The sequence below is a fragment of the Pristis pectinata genome, chromosome 6 (assembly GCF_009764475.1).
Source record: "Pristis pectinata isolate sPriPec2 chromosome 6, sPriPec2.1.pri, whole genome shotgun sequence".
Classification (NCBI taxonomy): Eukaryota; Metazoa; Chordata; class Chondrichthyes; order Rhinopristiformes; family Pristidae; genus Pristis; species Pristis pectinata.
The window spans coordinates 74,546,920-74,568,118 of NC_067410.1; the positions used below are offsets into that span (position 1 = coordinate 74,546,920).

General features: G+C 37.4%; 2 protein-coding genes across 3 annotated transcripts in view; both read left to right on the forward strand.

Moving 5' to 3' along the window:
- The window catches only part of LOC127571572 (fatty acid CoA ligase Acsl3-like), an 87,228-nt gene extending 69,604 nt beyond the window's left edge, over nucleotides 1–17,624 (forward strand). Inside the window, exons 10-15 of one of the 2 annotated variants that reach the window (XM_052018076.1) lie at nucleotides 210–382; nucleotides 3,952–4,026; nucleotides 6,309–6,500; nucleotides 7,450–7,564; nucleotides 8,906–9,063; nucleotides 14,843–17,624. In XM_052018076.1, the coding sequence (XP_051874036.1) occupies nucleotides 210–382; nucleotides 3,952–4,026; nucleotides 6,309–6,500; nucleotides 7,450–7,564; nucleotides 8,906–9,063; nucleotides 14,843–15,000 (871 nt within the window). In that variant the 3' untranslated portion in view covers nucleotides 15,001–17,624. The remainder of the gene's footprint in view (nucleotides 1–209; nucleotides 383–3,951; nucleotides 4,027–6,308; nucleotides 6,501–7,449; nucleotides 7,565–8,905; nucleotides 9,064–14,842) is intronic. The other variant, XM_052018075.1, reaches the window with a different exon arrangement.
- Nucleotides 17,625–19,052: 1,428 nt separating this feature from the next.
- On the forward strand, nucleotides 19,053–20,396 carry kcne4 (potassium voltage-gated channel, Isk-related family, member 4). The gene is made up of 2 exons (XM_052018077.1): nucleotides 19,053–19,097; nucleotides 19,376–20,396. Exon 2 carries the CDS (start codon nucleotides 19,416–19,418, stop codon nucleotides 19,848–19,850), a length of 435 nt encoding a protein of 144 aa, XP_051874037.1. The 5' UTR covers nucleotides 19,053–19,097; nucleotides 19,376–19,415; the 3' UTR covers nucleotides 19,851–20,396.
- The last annotated feature ends 803 nt before the right edge of the window (nucleotides 20,397–21,199 follow it).

A 21,199-nucleotide genomic window follows, 5' to 3' on the forward strand; every position in this document is an offset into this window, starting at 1 on the left:
TCTCTAAGTTACCAATTTTTTAAATATGATCCCTAAATGGCAAATGTGTTGAGTTTTCACTGTTACAATTGATACTTGTATGTCTTACTGGTTGTTTTTCCAGTCCAATCTATTTCATTATTTCAAGTTTTTCATATTATTTGCATTGAATGATTCCTCATCTGGAGCTGACGTATTTAAACTACTATTTTTATTTTCCTTTCCTGTAGGTTGATTTTTCGTAAAATACGTTTGCTACTAGGAGGAAAGACTCGGCTCATTCTGTGTGGGGGTGCTCCATTATCACCATCTACACAAACATTCATGAACATATGCTTTTGCTGCCCTGTTGGACAAGGCTATGGATTAACAGAGACATGTGGAGCAGGGACAATTAGTGATGGTTAGTCATCTCCTGGAAAATGTACTTTGTAATTGTTTTGTGTTTAGCATATCCAAGGATTTGTGCATTCAACCTTAAGAAGTGAACTCATTTGGAATAGGTTTTCTATTGAGGAAAAAACAAAAACCATATAAATATAAAATGTCATTAGTGGTATTAGTGATTCCTAATATGCAGTAATACATAACATATACTGTATGTAGATGACTGCTAAAGTGAGAAGTTATTAACAATTCTTAAGTCTCAGTAGCTATATTTTTAGAATACAAGGCAACTTGTAAATGCCATATTTACAGTATCAGATAAATCTATAATTTTGAATTAATATTTTAGATGCAGTATGCAGTCATTTTGATTGCAGTTTGCTCTTGTGTAAATATGAATTAATGCTGGTTAATTGTGGCAGTTAATTCTTGAAACATCTAATTTTATGAATCAAGATTATCAATAGCATAACTGGTCTTCATTTTGCAATATGTCATGTTCACCAACATCTCCAGAATTTCCGACCTACTTTAGGTTTGGCTAAGTGGCACCTTGATCTTTAAGTTCTCATCTTTATTTTTCAAGCCCTCCATGGTCTCATCCTCATTATAAATCCAAGTCTAAAACCTATGATTCACTAGTTCTAGCATCTTGATCTTATCTATCTATACTTCAGTCTTGATGGAGGAGAACCTGCAACCATTGGTGAATTGACTAAAATCAGAAGACTTCAGAAAACTACTTTATCCCTATATCAGAGGTAGATAAAATTAGAGGGTAGGGGGTAAGAGACTTGGAAGGGATCTGAGGAGGACCTTCCGCCACCCTCTGGGTGGCGAGTACCTGGAGAACACTGCCAGAGATAATGGTAGAATCAATCGCTGTCAGCATTTAAATGTCTAGATGAATACTTGAATCACCTCCACACAAAAAGCTATGGACCATGTGCTGGATGGGAATGGGTGCCCACTGACTGGCATGGATGTGGTGACCTGAAAGGCTTATTTCCATGCTCTACGACTCCCTAACACCATTAAAAATGTCCGGGTGTGAATGTAGACTTCGCAGCTCATGTGGATTTGTACTTGGGGGAAAACCTGGACATAAGTGCAGAAAATAGTAGGAGGAGTAGGCAGTTTGGTCCTTTTGGGCCTACTCCATTGTTCAATATGATCATTGAGTGTCCTGTTCCTGCCACCTTCCCATATCCCTTGATCTCCTTAGCACTAAAGAATGTATATTAGGTAACGTGGCCAGCATGTCTTCTGTATTAGGGAATTCCATGGGTTCAGCAGCCTTTGGATGGAGACATTTCTCCTAATCTTGGTTCTAAATTGCATACTCCATATAATGCTATGATCCCAGGTTCTGAGCTTCCCCACAATCTGAAATATACTTCCCTAACTTAGTCTGTTGAACCCTTATAGAATTCTGTAGATTTCTGAGATCCCATATGATTCCATATTCAACTAAATATAGGCCAATCAAGCTCAATTTCTCCTGCCACTCCAGGATCTCTTAAATCTTCATTGCAATCCCTGTTGGCAAGAACATCCTCAGATGAGGAGACCAAAACTGCACTCCCACATTTCCAGATGGCTTCTCACCAAGGCCCCATACAGCTGCAGCAAGACATCCTTGCTCCTAAAATTAAATCCTCTTGCAATGAAGGCTACCATACCATTTGCCTTTTTCTAAAGGCTTTTTGCACCAGAATGCTTGCCAGATGCCATTGTACCTCCATTTTTCCCAATCTATCACCATTCAGATAATTTGTCTTTGTTTTAGATAAGATCTTTATTAGTCACATGTACATCAAAACACAGTGAAATGCACCTTTTGCGTAGTGTTCTGGGGGGCAGCCCACAAATGTCGCCATGCTTCTGGTGCCAACATAGCATGCCCACAACTTCCTAACCTGTACGTTTTTTGGGAATGTGGGAGGAAACCAGAGTACCCGGAGGAAACCCACACAGACACAGAACGTACAAACTCCTTACAGACAGTGGCGGGAATTGAACCCAGGTTGCTGGCACTGTAAAGTGTTATGCTAACCGCTACACTACCGTGCCTGCCCTTTTAAACCACTTTCAAACCAAAGTGGATAATGTCACGCTTAACCACATCATACTGCAGCTGCCATGTATTTGCCCACTCACCCAACTTTTCTAATTCACATTGTAGTCTCACTGCATTGTCCTCTCATCCACATCTCCCCTCACCCTAATTTCCCCTCCTTGGCTTTGTATCCTCTATAATCTTAAATGTTTCATTTGTGATCCTACTAATTGCTATACAATGTGACTCACTGGGGCCCAAGCACTGATCGCTGCAGCATCCCTTTAGTCATTGCCTGCCATCCAGAAAAAGACCCTTCACTCTTACTCTGACAACCAGTTCTCAATCTATGCCAGTATATTACCCCCAATCCCATCTGTTTTAATTTTGCGCCTCCCATGTAGGCCCTTATAATCTGCCTGAAAGTCTAAATTCTATTTATTAAATGCTTATTTTAAAAACTCCAGTAATTTTTAAGCATGATTTCCATTTCATTGGACTTTGTCCAACCCTGTTAATGCTTTCCAAGTGTTCTGTTATAACACCTTAATATAATAGGTTGTAGTATCTTTCCCAGTACTGATGTTAGGCAAATACAGACCACTAAACCTGTTTTCTATCCTTTTTGAAATAGATGTAGTGTGGGTGGTGGGGTTCAATTAATTTGAATATGAGTACACTTGAGTTTCATTTGATGCATTATCTGGTGGACAATGAATTAATTGATATAAAGGATTTCGCTGGAAGAAGGAACACTTTAATTAGCTGAAATGGAAAAGTCGCGTGATGGATCTTTTTCAAGGCTTGGGTGTTTCAAAATCAATTGTATATAAAGAGAACTAATCTTTTACTACTTTGGACAGCTTATCAATAAATTATTACTCATTCTTAAAAACAAGGTATATTTTAATATTGTTTCACAACTACAGGACAATGCAAAGCACTTTATATCGAATGAACTACTATGTTTCAATTATAGTTGTCATGTGAATAAATGACAGCCATCTTGTGTAAATACTTGCCCACAAAAATGTCTAACCTGGTAATTAATCAATTGATTTAATGTTGATTGTGGAACGTATCATCTCGCCTTGGTGAAAGATTTTAACCTAAGTACAAAACAATCAATGAAAAGCAATTTCAATACAAAAATAATTCAGTAGTAGAAGAGTTCATTTAGATCTCAACTCATTCATTCCATTGTGTACGGTATTAACCTTGATATGCAAAGCTATAATGTACTCTGATCGGCTTTAAGTAGAAAATTACCCTTGTAAAACCTTTTTAACATAGTTATCAGTGACCAACCGTTTACTTAAAAACTTTTTGGCTGCCCCTTGAATCCCCAGTTTAGACTAGGGATGGAAAGTTGGGATATGTAGAGTACATAGCATTCAACATCTCTCTGACTTATTCTCGCTATATCAAGCTAATGTGCATTCAATTGTCTATAAGCTCGTGTACTTCAGTATCTTTCAACAATTTTTAAAGAGGACTTTCATTCAAGTAACTCTTATTGATTTTAGCATTTGACTTCACCACTGGCCGTGTGGGACCTCCACTACCCTGCTGTGAAATTACATTAAGAAATTGGGAAGAAGGTGAGCACAGTTATTTGTTTGAAATGGAAATGTCAAGTAGGAAACAATGTTTAATTTCCTATTTGTTAACTTGATCTTAAATTTATTCTGGCATAACTTTCCACTAAAGAATGGTAATGTTTCCATTCTTACTAATTTATAGCTGCAATATAAAGTCTCACTGATACCATCTTGCATTTGCACAAAGAACATAGAACAGTACAGCAAAGGAACAGGCCCTTTGGCCCACAATAGCTGTGCAAACCATGATATCAATCTTAACTAATTCCATTCCAAGGTCATATCCCTCTTCTCTGCCTATTCGTATCTAAATGTTTTGTAAAGGTTGCTGTTGTATCTGTTTCTTCCCCTTCTTCCAGCAGCGCATTCCAGGCACCTATCACTCGGTTTCTTTTAAAAAAAACATAAGCTCATCGTAAATCTCCTTTAAACTTTGCCCCTCACTTTAGTGTTTGATGCCCCCTAGTATTTTGTATATCTATCCTAGTAAAATATCCTAAGTTGCTCCACAGAGGAATGATTTTGAAAGCAGACATTGACACAGCCACATAAGGAGCAAGTGACCAAAAGTTTAATCGGAGATGGAGCCAGAGGGGGAGAGATTTAGGGATGTCTTAGACAGCAGAAGGCATCGTTACCAAAAATGAAACTAATGGAATCCAATTACAATAGAACAACATAAGCTCATCTCTGCAACAAAACATCTCTGAGAACTGCAAGGTACAAACTAGTTACAGAAGTTACTATGGAAGGAGATGAAAACAATAGAAATTTAAGATGAAGATGTTGCCAAGCTTGGAGCCAGCAAGAAAAGGGGTGATGCATGATCAGGAGTTGAGGCCAATTAGCACATGAGTAGTAAAATTTAGGAGTTTGAAAATTTCTATTCATGGAAAGATGGTGTTGGGAGAGGTGAGATGAAGCTAGGCCACATCAACTTGCGTTTGAGCTCGACCTTTTGTTGCCAAAGGCCAGCATAGGCAGTCCAAGGTTAGATCATGAGGACAACAGAATTAGGGGTTCAATAGTGGGAAGGAAAGACCTTCTGGGTGATTCTATATCTACAGCTGGATAGATAAGAATGGGAATGGTTAAGGGCAAAATCATCTAGCTGCCCAAATGAAAAGATATTTTGGGGGGGGGGGGGGGGGGAGATCCAGTGATCAGCCACAGCATGCTTTAAACAAATTGAGAAGGAAAGTGAGTGAAAAATTATTTCAAAATGTAATCCTCTTTAAAAATTGACTAAACCAAATGTCCAATCTGCATCATTAATTGATTTAATTTGGGTGCATCTTTCGTAATCAATTTCCATTCAGTCAATTCTATTGTAATTTTAAATTTCTGAAAATAGAAGTGCTAATTGTGGTTCAAGTTGGTATACCATGTTACCAATTGGAAAAATTAAGATTAAGTTTCAGTTTGATTAAAATTTATGTCTACTAGTTGGAACAACAGGCTAGCTTTACCCATTGGTACTCTTGTTTTCTTTTGAGGGGTTGTATTTGTCATGACTTCCAACCTCAACTTTACATTTTATCAAGATTTTCTATCTTCCATCTTCCTATCAGGAAATATGAAAAGTTAACGTTTTTCTATTTAAGAGTACCAAATCTCATGTGTGCATTTTCCAAAATGAATACCCATCAATAGCAAGAATTTGAATGTGTTCCTTGACTTAATGTATCTGCAGTAGTTAAAAAAAAATTAAGGTATCAAATTAAAACTGGTGATATTTGTTTTATTTTTAAAAAAAATTATATGTAATTTGGCAAAAAAGACTAATTTTCATGCATCTGTACCCTGTGTTTGTACCTATGCCCATGACAACAGTAAATGTGTTTTGTACCAGTAATATTCCCCTTCCATGAAAGGGTTCTTTGTTTATTTGTCAAACAGCACTAAAAATATAATAGTCCTAATGTTAATCAAAAATATTTGGTGACACAGATGTGCCTCTGAGTAGCATATCTGTTTGAGATTTTTTTTTAAAACTTCTGAGACTCCAGTTCAGGGTTATACAGAGAATTCTTACCAATATGTTGAGTTAAAATTATGGCTTGTACAACTTTGCCTCATTACTCTCCTGAAGAATGGCATGAAATGAAATTGTCTGCAACAGTCGGTATTAAAATGGCTGACCTGGATATGTGACACACGGACCAAAAAAATCACTACAGTTTTATTAAGGCTTCAGATAAAGTTGGCTAGAATTTGCATATTTCTTTTTGAGTGTCAACTCTGTATGTGACCTTTTTTTGTTTTCCCATTTCACTGACCAGGTGGATATACTGTTTATGACAAACCTCATCCCAGAGGAGAAATTCTTATTGGTGGCCCAAATATTACCTTGGGATACTTCAAGAATAAATCCAAAACAATGGAAGATTATTTTTTGGATAAAGATGGACAGGCATGGTTCTGTACCGGGGATATAGGCGAATTTCAAGACGATGGATGCCTCAAGGTCATTGGTTAGTGTCTGTAGTCCAAAGATATTTTTTCCTCAATTTTTCTTTTAACTGGATACTTAGTTTTTTTGGGGTTCTGCCAACTACAAGTCAGTATAATCTTGGGAAAATGTATTTTTCAACAGCAAATGCTAAATTTAATGAGATTAATTCTTGTGCCCTTAAGAGAAACACAAGTGCTCCTACTAAAGCATTGCCATATGTTTCTCTGATTTACCCCTAGGAATTAATCAAATTTTCTTTCTACATTGGCTAAATGTTTTTCTTAATGTCTAGAAGCAGCTGTTTGAATGTATGCAATCTTGTAAAGTATTGTTGGCAGTTTGCATCTGCTGCAAGTGCCTTGTGCAAAAGGAGTTAATCTTTAATGTATGGCCTAATTCATTATCCTTAATGACACTTTACAGTAACACTATTATAAATATTATGGTTTTTAGTGTATATTGCTCGATCTCATTAGAGAAAGTATTTTTCCCCTGTTACCTCTAAACTGGGTTACATTGAAGGGTTAAAGGGAGGCATAAAAACTTTACCTTTCAACTAAAGGCCAAGTGACTTCCCATCTTCTCCCAATTCTTTTCAGTGTTGTGCATAGTCATGGGGATATTTATATTACTCATCCAGGCAATTCTCTCTATACTGCATTTTAAAAAAACATTTAAACCACCCAGAATATTTATACATCAATGCAGGCCATTATATACCTTGCAATCAAATGTGATAATTATTAATTTAATAACAATTGTTTACATTTTTTAGAGAATCAGCAATTTTTTCAGTATTTTCAAGTTATTTACATTTCAAATATAAACAGTCTCAATTTTTATACAGATTGAATTTGGGTAAAATCTTTAGTACTGACATTGGACAGATGTAAGATAATGATCATGACCCTTTTTTAACAAACGCTTTAACTTCAAGAATTGTAACTGCAATTATACATTCTCTCTAGATCGTAAGAAAGATCTTGTGAAGCTCCAGGCTGGGGAATATGTTGCCCTAGGAAAGGTGGAGTCTGCTTTGAAGAATAGTCCATTAATAGATAATATCTGTGTCTATGCAAACAGGTAAGATTTGTGTATATCTGCAGCTTTCTGAGTAAGCTGTTGTTCCACATGATCTAAAGGGAATACAATCAGAAAATTTTTAAGCTATTAGCATGGATACAGTCTTGGTGAATAGATATTCTTGTAAAAAGAATCCAATGTAATTACCTTTCTTCCAGGTGCAAGCATTCAATGCTCTTCCTTGAGAAACACCAGGGAAAACGAAGAGCATTTCAAATGTTTGTCTTTTTCCTTTGTCTAACACTTAAACTGAATTTTTTCTGGTGTAAAGCTGAACGAAGTCTGCTTTTTATCGTAACTCTGGCAATAAACCATTCTAAATTGAGTTTATTTACACTGTTATTTTCCTACTATGTTCTTAAAAATATATGCTTATTATTTTTCATCCTTTCTGCTTTTCTTTGTTCTCTCTTGAAAGTATTTCATTCCCTCTTTCTGATATTCACCCTTTCTAAACTACAATTCCTTGTGCTGTCTGTTTCACATTCCTTCAGGCTAATTGGTTAAAGAGATAAATGGTTGCTTTCTCTCTTTACTTGAATTCTCAATGCTCTCTTGTGGATAAGATTTTATCAATTTGTGTCTAGCAGTTTATAACAAAAATTGAAAAGTCTTACTAAGGTCAAGTATATTAATGAATGCCATCAGATCCTTTGAAACATTAAATTGTGTTGGTATATTACATTTTTTAAATAATTGTCTTCAGTGCATTTCCATTTTTGCACTGCAGTTGGAACTTGGTCAGGATTTTTCGGTTAATAAGATTTGTGCTGAAAATGCATCTCCTAATTCACGTCTGGATCTTGCTGGATAAAAGAATGTAGGACCTTGGTAACAAGGTTATGAGCTTTTGAAGTAAATAATGGAAATGAGGCATATTTAGGACCCAGCCCCACCCACAAAATAGATGAAGGAAACAACACTCAGGAGCTTTCAAAAATGTGCAAAAACTCCAAGATCAAACATTGCACTTTGAATATAACAAAGGGAGAAAAAACTAATCTACAAAATCTACTAAGGCACTTAAAGAAAACAATTAAGGACAGTTAGCTAAATCCAGTTAATTTTTTTTAAAATATAAATCTCTTGAAACTTAATTTCAGTGAACTTCCAGACCTTGCCATGGAAGGTAGTTGGGTAATCACTGGTAAAGACTAGTTCAGAACTACTGACATTTCCATGCAAAATCCAGCTCATTAATTATGTCTCAGTAAATTTGTAAAAATATCGTGTGTGTGGTAAAATGTTCAAACACTACAATATTGTCATTTTGGAAACTTAGAAATTTTAATGTTTAGCAACCAAAAGTTAATTGACAAACTTTGTTTCTTTTCTCCCCAGTGATCAGTTGTATGTGATCTGTTTTGTGGTGCCCAATCAGAAACAACTACTAGCTTTGGCTCATCAAAAAAATATAATAGGAAGCTGGACTGAAATTTGTAACCACCCAGAAATGGAGAAAGAAGTGCTGAGAGAAATTACTGATGCTGCTGCAGTTGGTGAGCTTGAAAGAAAAAATGACTACCCCGTTAATGAGCTCAATCAAATTTAATCTGTGAAAGTAATGCTATGAATTAGTCATCTATAGTTTCAACTTTATTGATCAAATATAATATAGTTTCAAGGCCTGTCATTTATTATGATGGGACACAATGACCTCAGTCATTCTGTCAACGACTTCCATTAAACAGAACTTCTTCTTTTCTATAAGAGAGAAGGGAATATAGATTTATAGGATAAAAACAAGGCATAAGCAATGAAACAAATTCTCGTTGAAAAGGGGAAAAGAATAACAAAGCTTTGATTATTAACTCAGGATGAACCCTTATCTAAAGAGTTGTAAGGTAAAGTAAACTGCAATAAATAACATGAAACTGGCCACAATGTGATATTAAGAGTGGGAGAATCTGTGAGAGCAGTTTGAAAGCAGCAATAAAGGAAGTATTGTGGGTAAGATTTAATTGACACTAAAATAAATAGAATGGTTGGAAGGGAGGAGATGCATTTCTGCTGCAATACGTGGGACCATTTGTACATTTTTGCCTAAGGGGGCTACATCCACAGTAAACATCAGCAGGTCAAGGGATATTTGGCTCTGTGAGGAGTTGGATTGCAAGCTGCAGACAACTGCACAACATCAGTTGCAGATAAACTTGTCTTGGGCTTTTGCTCCAGGTGGCAGCCCTAATCCTGGAATAAAATAAAACTCAAACTGCAGATGCTGGACATCTAAAATCAAAACAGAAAATGCTGGGATGTTGAAATGGGTCAGGTTGAAATGTTTCAGGAAGCAGTGCAGTGAAGATACTAGCCTTTGACCTGACCTTTTCCAGAATAAGCAGTTGTGGGCTGGATTTTCTTAACTCTCACTCGTAATGTTGACTTTACAACTCTAACTTTTGTGTAATTAAGTTTGCTAAAGGTGGCAGGGTTTGCTGATTTTCCACATGAAAAGTTCTCTATCAAGGCTAAGTAAACTGGATTGTCCCTCTGCTTTTGGATTCCAAATAGCTGGACTCCTTGGGACATCCAGAATATGCTTTCTGCACTGGGTAACATCTTCACAACTGCTTAAAACTTCAGAAGGCAAATTTGTGGAAAGGCTCAGTTGCCCCGACTGGTTACAGATCACTGCAGATCTTTAAATGGAATGGGCAGTGGTAGTTTAGATTAGCAGTTAATCTGCAATTTTGTTTTTTTTAGCTAAAAACTAGCTGTGGTGGCTCCCCTTTCCCACTAGGTTTCACCGCTTCAGCCTGCAAATGTCACAGCATGTAAAAAAAAATACCAGATGATAACCTGTCATTCCTTGGCAAACACCAAATGGCTGCAGGCAGAGATAGTGGAACTTCATAAAGGAAATGGCCACAGGAAAACTAACATTCTATTGGCTAAAAGTATCACAACACTAGAACCACACTGCAACCAGAAAGGGAGCAGCTGTGAATGCAAAAGAGCAGCAGCTTTCTTTTTAGGAGAGTAAGAATTAAAGGGTCAGTTTTGGGTTGAGAAGCTGTGACTAGTGCTATGTTGCAAGGTTTCATGCTGTGGACCCAGCTGTTCATCTCTATCAATGTTTTGGACGAGGGGATCATGTAATGTATCCACATTTGCTGGTGAGACACTGCTAGGTAGAAGTGTAGGCTGTGAAGACGATACAAAAGCATATCAGATATGTTAAATGAACTGGTGGTGGGGGGAAGAAACAAAGCAGGCAGAATATAATGTTACCTACTTTGGTAAATAGAAAAGTGGAGTATTTAAATGGTGAGGCTGAATTGTTGGTGTTGAACAAGATGCATCAAGCAATTATAGACAAAATTGGTTTGTTGTCTTATGTACTGAGGTACAGTGAAAAAGTTAGTTTTGCATGACATCCATAGATAATTTCAGTACATTGAGGTAGTACAGGGGAATAGTAATAACAGAATGCAGATAGTGTTATGGTTATAAAATACAATGCAGGCAGACAACAAGGTGGAAGGCAATGATGAGTTAGGTTGTGAGGCAGAAGGCAATATGTTAGCCATTACTGCAAGAAGATTTGAGTAAAAAAGAGTAGGGACATCTTGCTCCAATTATTTGGGACCTAGATGAGTCTCCCTACCTAAGAAAGGATGTACTTGTAACAGGAGGTATAATGTTCATCACATTCACTCCTGTTGTCCCGATTTTGAGTTCCCACTTCTGACCGCTGCAAAGTAACACAGTGCCACAAGGTTGATTCGATAAAGTGTGTTTATTAGCAGTATACTGCAGGAGAATTTTTTGATACAAAATAAACTTTATTCATAATAAAAGACAAACTATATACAATTACAAAACAGTGCAAACCTTTACATTCTTGTACAGATCATTCATTAATATTACCTTTTTATATATGTTTTAAAAAAAGCACCGATGCCACACGTGTGGCTCCCTGGAAGCTACCTGGTCCCGTATTTAAATTCTCCTCAAAACTCTCATGCAGAGTCTTTATCGGAGCTCTCCACAGTCCAAGGCAGCAGACAGTGATTTATACAGATATTGTCACACACACTTAATGAATTCGGCTCCACGAGTTTTGTTCAGACCTCAGAGAACCAAAGATAGACATCACACCTATTGTCCAACATCACTGTGTTATAATCAAGAGATTCAAAGACAGGTATCACCCTCATTGTTTAAAACAAGCTTCCTCCAGTCTGTTTATTACACCCACCACCCTTATTGTCTAGTATATTGGCCTGCCACCAAGGTCCTGGACACAGCAATTAACACCTTATTCATTGAGTCAGCAGCTTGCGTGCTTTTGCTTGCCAGGTTTTTTTCTCTATCAGCTATAGGTATGGTTACAGTTTTTAATCCTTTACTTCCTCACTGTTGTATAAGGAGAGAATGCAGACTGAGTTGATATCCTCTTGAGTTTAGAATGAGAGCTGATCTCGTTGAAATGTATGGAATTTTTAAGCAGATATAATAGGTTATATGTAGAGCTGATGTTTTCACATGGGTTGATTGTCTAGGACCAGGGTTCCCAGTCTCAAAATAAGGGTTTAGCTATTCAAGGAAGATGAGAAAAGAAATCAAGGGTGAATTTTTGGAATTCTTTATTCAAGTGGAGTGTGAAGGCTCGTTTGATTTGGTATATTCAAGGCAGAAATTGATAGATTTTTAGGTATTAAAGGAATTGCAGGATTATAGGGTTTTAGTGAAGGAAAATAGCACTGAGGTGAAAGAACAGCTATGGCCTGATTCAATAATGGGATAGGCACATGAGACCAAATGAATGTCCTATTCCTGCTGTTTTGTTACGAGAAAGCTTTGACAAGTTTATACCAGTTTCTTGCCATTGGTACACAACAGTGCCTGTTGAGATAGGTGAAGAGCACATGGCAATTAAGTACATCCAGGAATTGCTACCTGTTATAGCGTAGCTGGGTAAAAGACAAAAGGTGCTGGGATCTGAAACCAAAACTTCAGTTTTTTATAGCTTTGTTGTGTGTTCTGCTGCAAACACTTGCAATGGATGGCCACCTATAGAATATCTGAAGTTAAAGTGCTATATTATCAATTCTAATTGCAGCACCTGTTTTGTTATGTTTTGTTGTGTTTAATATTTAAATGTTTAAGTGCTACTGTTTATTACCATCAATATTGGCTACTGCACTGTTACCTTAAATACAATGTCTACAAATGTTTCTAATGAGAGTTTTGTAAAGGATAGTACTCTAGACAGTTCATAATATATGATCTCTATCTTGAATGCTGCAAATCTGAATTCTGCTTTTTACAAAAAGTTCAGAATTGTTAATTGCTTTGGATCATTTTCTCTCTTGTCCCTGATCTTGGTGATGTGCTGATGGTGAAATCTGAGTAGAAGTCAAACTTTCTTACGCTTAGGAAAAATAGCAGGTTCCTGCGAGCAAGGTATCTTTGATAGCTGGGAGGTTTATATATGGGGGAAAAGCACATTTTGTTTTTTCACAAAAGCTGCTTTTGGAAATTCAGCTGTAAACTTGTATATTAAAATTCAAAGTTTGTAAGGCTGTGGAATAATTTTCAGAATTATTTTGTATTTATTACTAAATAATTATGTGGATATTACAGATGAGGCCAGCATTTATTATCCATATCTAATTGCCCTGAACCAAGGAGGCAGTTAAGAGCCAACCACCATGGTGGGTTTGAAGTCGCATAGAGGACAGGCTGACTTAGGGCAGCAGATTTTTTATCCTAGGTTGTTTTGTTAACCTTGTATTATTGCACACCTGTATGGGATTACCTGTGGTGAAATAAACTCATTACACTGAATGATATTAATTAAATAGATGGGTTTCTAGGACTGTCCAGTGGATTCATGGTTATCATTACTGAGGACTAACCTTTTTAAAAAAAACTATTTAATAATTAGAATTTTAAATTCCCCAGTTGCATGATGAAATTTGAATTTGTGCTTTTGGGTCAGTGGTCCAGAACTCTTGACAGTTTCTAAAGTGACTTGACAACTATATAGTGGTACCCCAGTAGAAACTAACAGTATCATTATGACACAGAAGGAGGCTATTCAGCCCATTGAGTCCACACTGAAGTTCTTCATAGAGCAGTCCAATCATTCCCATTTCACCTTTCCCTGTGGCCCTTAAAATTATTTTCCATTGTGTCAATTCAATTGTCTTTTGAAAGTCCTGAATAATTCCAATTTCAAGTAATGCAAGATGACCAACTTGACAAGTAGTCACTTTTCATTGGGCTTGAAGACTTTTATTTCCTCACATTAATGAATACCTGGTTCATATTGGATGTGGCTGTATAACCATACCCTTGCATTCTTCCCAAACACCAAAATGCAGAGGGGCAATCAGATTCAAGACTTGATGGGTTAAGCAGGTGTCATGTACCAGCAACAAAATACACACCGAGTCATGTATAAGTGTTAAAAACTATTTTATTAATAACTAATGATAAGAAAAATATAAGTAACAATGTTAGAATGTTAGAAGTAAAAATGTTAGATCTTAAACATTAACCCCAAAAACTACACTCGTCGTGCATGTGTGGCAAATTTCCAAACTCCAAGTCCAGGAATAGTTCTCAAAGCTCAGTTCAGCAAGCCGTAAGGTGAAATGTGAGCAAAGGCTTCTTCAACAACCATTGTTGACTGAAGACAAAACGTAGAGAGAAAATAGAGTAATTGTGAAAATCCAAATGTTCCACGATGGAACCCATATGACACCTCTGTCTACTCAGCAGTGACTACTCCACCACTTTGTTCCGAAGCATCTGCCACCCCAAAAGGCACTTGAATCGTGGCTGTCCACACAAATACCTGTTTCCTACTACAGTTAACCACAAAGTGGACTCCACTGGATTATTCCAAAAATCCATAGGTGGATTGTAGTGACAGACACAGGTTATTGTTTTACATCCATCAATAGACTAGCAGGCTGGTCTCTCCACCCCCACCCCAAAAACATCCTTATCTTCTGACATCATCGTGCGCGCGCGCATGCGCGCACACACACACACTCTCTCTCTCTATCTTAAAGGGACATTCACCAATAGTAACCTAGTCCGTAACAGGTAGTTGGGGGGGGGGGTGGAATGTGGTGGAGTTAAAGGAATATAGAAGGGGGGAGAAAGTGTGGAATGAGATTGGGATCGTTCATGGAGGATAAATGCAAACACAGGCTGATCGAAGGAAGCAGTTCTTTTTGTGTTGTAATTTATGTTCTATAGATTCAAATTGATATATATATCTTTGTATTTTAATTACTTGTTTGATGTTTGTGTTTGCAGCAAGATTGGAGAAATTTGAAATTCCATTGAAAGTTCGGTTGAGTCCTGAACCCTGGACTCCAGAGACAGGCCTGGTCACTGATGCCTTCAAACTGAAACGGAAGGAACTCAAAACCCATTATCAAGCGGACATTGAACGAATGTATGGAGGGAAATAATACCTGTATTCCACCCAACCCAAATATATAGGAATGACCTTGAAACATGATTATAACCAAGATCAAAATGCAACAATGTTTTCAAATCCAAGGCCATAGGATTAATTAGTCTGAAAGAGAATATCACATAAAACAAGTTACCCTATAGTATTCTTTGATTATAGGTATTAACATTTATCCAGGTTGGGATTACTAAACCATTTGAAGCAAAAGTAACTTGTTTGTGTTTATTTATAAATTAATTGTTATTCAATAAATGATCTATGAGAACAAATGTAACTACATGATCTCTTGAGCCTCTAATACAGTAATGTTCTCAAGATTGTGGAAACATAGTTTATTTATTATGCACGTGTGCAATGTTTAAATTAATGGGGTTTTAATCGGTGCAGGGCTTGTTCTTTCTAAGAGACCTTAAGAAATTGAGATGAATGTCATTGGTAGGTGACTTTTGATGGTTCAACAAATAAGTAGTCAGTGATGAGCTGAACCATAAAAATTATTAGTCTCAGGTTCATTCCCTGCTTGGTAATTAGTTAAGGTAATGGTTTGTGCAATTAATTTGGGAATAAAAATTGGCCATGGTTACAGCTTCCAATGATTGATCAGTCTGGTTGGAAGTGTTCAAGTGGTTGTCAGCTGAGTACAGGACTGAGCTTGTCTATGATGTCCTTTATCCTTGTTCAAATATACTGCCTACACTTGCTGTCAAATTCCATCCATGGATTGTGGCCTCTTGGATAAGATACTAGGTACGATGGCCTTGTAAGTAGTCAGTATCTTCAGGAAAGAATGGGGGGGGGAAGAGGAGAGAGAATGGGGAGGGGGAATTGATCTTGAGGAAAAGCCTAATTAGCACTGACTTCTGTGACATCTGGAAGTAGGTTTATAAATCACACTTTTTTTTAAAACCCAGTTTTGCCTTTTTGTGTATTGTACTGGTTCTTTTAATAGGTTGGTGGTAAAGTGCTAATAAGGAAATAAGCAAAAAACTGCTGTATGTAAAATTCTGCTGTTGAACTGCCTCTGAAATGACATTGTTTTGCATTTTAGTAAAGCTTGTGCAGCTGAATGTTTTAAAAAAAACACTACAATGGAAATGCATTCTGTAGAAATATATTGAGAGGGTACTAAAACATCCGCTTTTTACACATCGATTTAAACAGTTGTTACTGATTTGTCAGAAGATGGTTTGCACAATGATCATACTAATGTTTCCTCCATATTCTTGAAGAGATCCAATTGTTTAATGTAAGTAGGAACAAAAGGTTTCTAACTCTTGGAAAAGAAATGTTGCCCCTTTAAGTATCCAGTGTATTCAATGTAGAAACTTGTGCTTTGGCCTTTATCTGATATTTGCCTTGGGTCTCCATTTTGTAATTGGCAAGAACCAAAATGGTATTAGGCAGATTCTTGAATTATGGAAACAGTAAAAGAAAATGCTTGTTTTTCCCCCCCAAGACTTTCACCTTTACACTTTGTTTGCAGAATTGAGATATTGCGGCTTTAAACAGACATGCTGAAACATCAGCGTACATAAGCTGTGATTTTAAAAGAAAAACCTGGGTGGATTTTATCCTTCATTTTCCTGAATTCACCATTTTCATGCTTTTGACTTGTGTGAGTGATAAACTAAATTACAGCTGTAAGATAACTTTTGTAATTTACATATACGGTGCAGACAGCTACTTTCACAGTGAACAATATTTGCAGAAAAACAGGACCCTGAAAAGGTACAGTTAGTAATCCTTCAGCCTCTTGCTGATGGTTGATTTTTTTTTGGTTCTCAGATATTGGTTACTGTTAAGAACACTGCTTTAAATTTAATTTTCTACTGGCAATCAGTTATGATTTCATGACTGACTAGTATGTTTGTCTCAATTGTAGTTAAATGGGTAGAATTTGGAATGCATGTCAATTGATTTATATATTTTAAAAAAAATTGTGAACGTTTTTTAACAAAAGCAATCATGTTCACAATGAGGTGGCTGTGGTGGAGGAGGGGGGTGTGTGGAATGACAACAGATTTTGAAAAATGGATCCACATTATTACTAGTCCTAAGAACAGTGATGTCAGTAGCTCAGTAAAGTAATGACAACAGTTGTAAGTTGCTCATTGTCATGGTGTCTGATTTTACAGGAATGCATTTGAACTTGTTTGTTTCATGTGAATAAGCTTTTATGTTTTGTGCATGGTTAATGAACTTTCTAAATGTAAATGTGAGGAATGGGAAAGGAGGATTAAAATGTATATAAGATAAAGGTGCATACACTTGTATAAAACTGACCGGATGGTAAAAGTTTGTTCTACTCTACCTTGACTACTGTTCATTTTAAGGAATTCTAGTGTTGCATCTGCATTAAATCTTGTTGGTATTTAATGGTTCATTTCTATCTGTAAATACCCATAGGACTGTAAATTTGAAGTTCATTTTTCTTCCAAGTAGTCAATTGTACAGTAATCTTAGTATTTAATGTAATGAATTTCACGACAAAAGTCTGGACATTTTCGTTGGACTTCCTGCAAACATCTATGTGAACCACGTTACAAAATATATTCAGTTATTTATTTGTATTTGGATATGTTTTCAGTTACAAAATAAAATTGTAATTTGTGATTTCCACTTCGGTTTTGGTATCTCTGATTTGTTTTTGAAGATTGAAAAGCCTGCACTTTTTAAATTGCTGCCACTGAAATTCTGTGCACGAGCTCTTCCGTTTGTGATAGTTCCATAAAAACCCAAAATTTGCAGGTCTACCGCTGATGAAATGTGCAGTATTATGGGGGTGAGATTGCTCTGAGAGCCCGAATAAACTAGATGGGCCGAATAGCATTCTGCTTTTGATGTAATATGAAATGTTTTGCTGCCAAGCACCCTCTGTTCAATTCTTGTATAACTTTTTTATAAATTGGATGTCGGCACGCAAGCAGTTAATTCCAGTATTAAAGTAGCAGGCCATTGCTAAAGTGAAAACACTCCTCTCTCTCTCTCTCTCTCTCTCCCCTCCCCTCCCTCCCTCCCCTCTCTCCCTCTTTTCCACCCCCCCCCCCATACCCGTAAAACGTTTAACCCGAACGTGTAGTTCCACGTGTAGTATTTAAGTTTATTTACTTATCTGTCGCTGGACAAAGGTTAAGTTTACAAGCAAGAGCCTCCAAATTAATAACAAGATGATATACAGTACATCAGTGCAATAACACAACGGTTTCAAAAACGACGCGACATGCGAATGTAATGTCACAGCAGCTTCCCATGAGCTCCGACGTCTGTACTTTAGTGGGATGCTCTCTTAACCCCCATCCCACCCCCCCCCCACACCCATTTTTTTCCTCCTCTAATGCCATTGTCATATTTGCTGTCTGTTTCCAATAAACTCAAAAAAATATGGCTACTGGGAAGATAACCTGCGGGGGAAGATCCTTATAACGATGTTAGATCTTTGGATAAGAGTTCCACACCAAGAACCTTTTCAAATAACGTTTTTGTTCAAGAAAACTCAAATATTTCAATATTAAGCAAGAGCCTGAAAGCGTAGATGTAAATGGTGTGGATTTACCAAACTTAGTGGAAATCCCAGCAGGTTTACTATTTCAATGCGTATTCTTAAAAGTGTACATTCTCACTGCGAAAAAAGCAATATGATTCCAAAATCAAATTAAGATTAAAATGTGTGTACACGTTCTCGTTTGCAAATTTTGTTGCTATGGAAATTGAAAATGGGTAAATTTTCAAGCGAAGCAGCTGCTATTGCCAATGGCAGAGTTATTGATTGCAAGATTTATAGGGGAGCAGAGAATGAGGTCCTGCACGTTTGTCCACTGCCTGTATTTTGCTTTCTTTCTCTAATGAACTTCGTTTAAGAGCAAAGTTCACACGTCACTAGAGTGAGTTTGCTGCCAATTTTTCCTGCTTGTGTCAAAAGTTCGTCTCGCCTGAAATCTAACAGCAAAATGAATCCAGATTCCCCCACCTCAAAGTTAACTTCCTTTGGCACGTGATGTGCTCAGGGAAATCTATATAAAGGTCTGGACAGTGAACGAAGGGAATCACCAGATACATTGTTAGAAGTTTGAAAGGCATCCTTTACAACGAGTGGTAAGTAAATGCTACGCTGGTAACATTCCATAAAGTGAAATGGTAGCATCTGTAGTCCTTTATTTCTCTAACTTGTGGGTTTGATCGCATTTGCTCCGCCAGTTTGTAAAAATTGAAAAATAAACGATGTGCTATTATTTTGGATTATAGTTCATGCGCATGCAAAATGCAAATCAGTTTTTTCAGCCCCTTTAATGTTGTAATAGTTATTTAAAGAAACACGATGCATAGTTTAATTTGAGTAGAACTGATATCCTTGTTAATTGTCTCTGCACCAGGATCTTTTATTTTGAGAAGTTGCAGTCTATCGACATAAAAATGTGCAATTCCAATGAAACGAACTTGGCCGAAATACGTACGCAGACAGCGAAAGTTACAAGTGACTCACAAGACAGCGAGTATCTGTACATCTTAATAGTCATGTCTTTCTATGGAATCTTCCTCCTGGGAATAGTGCTGTGTTATATCAAGTCAAAGAAACGGCAGCGAAAAGATGACGCGCTGTTCCTGTACGATGACAGGGGAGAGTGGGCCAGACTGAAATCGATGCAAATACCCTTGGTGTTCAGCACCTTGCCAGAGAGCGTGGTGCCCGCTCTGTCCTGCGCCGTGTGCTCTATGGAGAGCGGTGTGAGCTCGGAGGCAGCTCAAGATGTCCAACTCACCGTGGAAGACGAGGCGCTGGTTGGAATTGAAGCTCTGCTCCACGGTACCTCGGGTAATTCTTATCCGCCGGCTGAAACCCCTTCTTAAAACGATAGAAAGGAGGGAGTTACAGACGGCGACCAAGCCCTTGATTTTGGTTACACTGGACATATGGTACCTGTCGCACGCCAGTAGCTTGAATTATTCATCACTTCCCAATGGACACTCACGAGCACAAATCTAAAGAGCATGGAAGATATTTCTGCACATACACCCATTGACTCATCTTTTGAAGTCAAAATCTTCACGTTTGGACAGCTGGTGACAGTGTTAGTAAGATGTTATACATGTTAAACATCAAATAGTAATTCGGCCAGAGAGGTGCTGTTTAATAGATTGCTAATATTTTTTTCTATTTAATGTGTAGATATTTTGTTTTAAAGCAAATAATTTAAGCAGGAAGATCAACAAGATCCGCTCCGATCGAGGGTAAAGTTCTAGACGCCACTCTTCGAAATGCTTACAAATTCTTATTGGCAATTAGCCTGGAAACACTTGAAAATTGTAAAATCTTCCAGATAAAACTGGCGTTGGACTTTGTCAAAAATTATGTAAACTATACCACTGCTATTAAATTAATTTGTAAATATTAGGTTAATCTGTACAAAAAATTTAACTATGTATTGTCGAGTTGGATTAAAATTATTTGAATTTAAGAATATCACTCGTCTATATTCACGTCAAATACGAATGTCAGATGTAATGAAGCCCATAATGTCTCCGGATAAATGGATCATCCCATTTGTTGCCGAGTCCCCGGTTCAGTGACCTTAAGACCACTAACCTCATGATCGTTGGTCTCGAAATTCCCAGGATGGATAAAAGGGAGTATCAGGATGATCGGCTCTCTGGATCGTCCTGGCGAGCGTTTTGCTGTAACTTAAAATGCCGCTAAAAGTCTGATGCAGGCCCACATTTATCTTGTGTGTGTACAGCCTAGCTAAACCAGCATTATCTTCTAATGCGACGTTAAACGGTAGCCCTCTGGTCTATCTTATGATTGCAAAAATAAAATTACCGGAAAATATTTCAAATCAAAGCAGAAGGGTTATCCTCGTGCCTTAGACAATATACTCAATGCCCAGCTAAACTAACTAAGCCGGACATTATCACATTCCTGTTAGCAAGAACTTTTTTCTGTGCAAATTTGTCGTCGCATTATCTACTTGTTCCCGGTTCTCTGATCCGAACGTGAACCTGACTCTGAGCCTATTAAATTTAGGTCAGTTGGTTTTATGTCCTTAGTCCCTGCCATTTGACTTCATTGCTGGGTGGTGGTGTTTATGCCTTATCCAGGGTAGGGGGCTGTGTGCACTGGCCGGCCAGTAGGGAGCACAAAGGCCCTGAGCCAGGCAGACAGGCAAGTGCAGCAGCCTGCAGCAGAGTAACACCTGCAG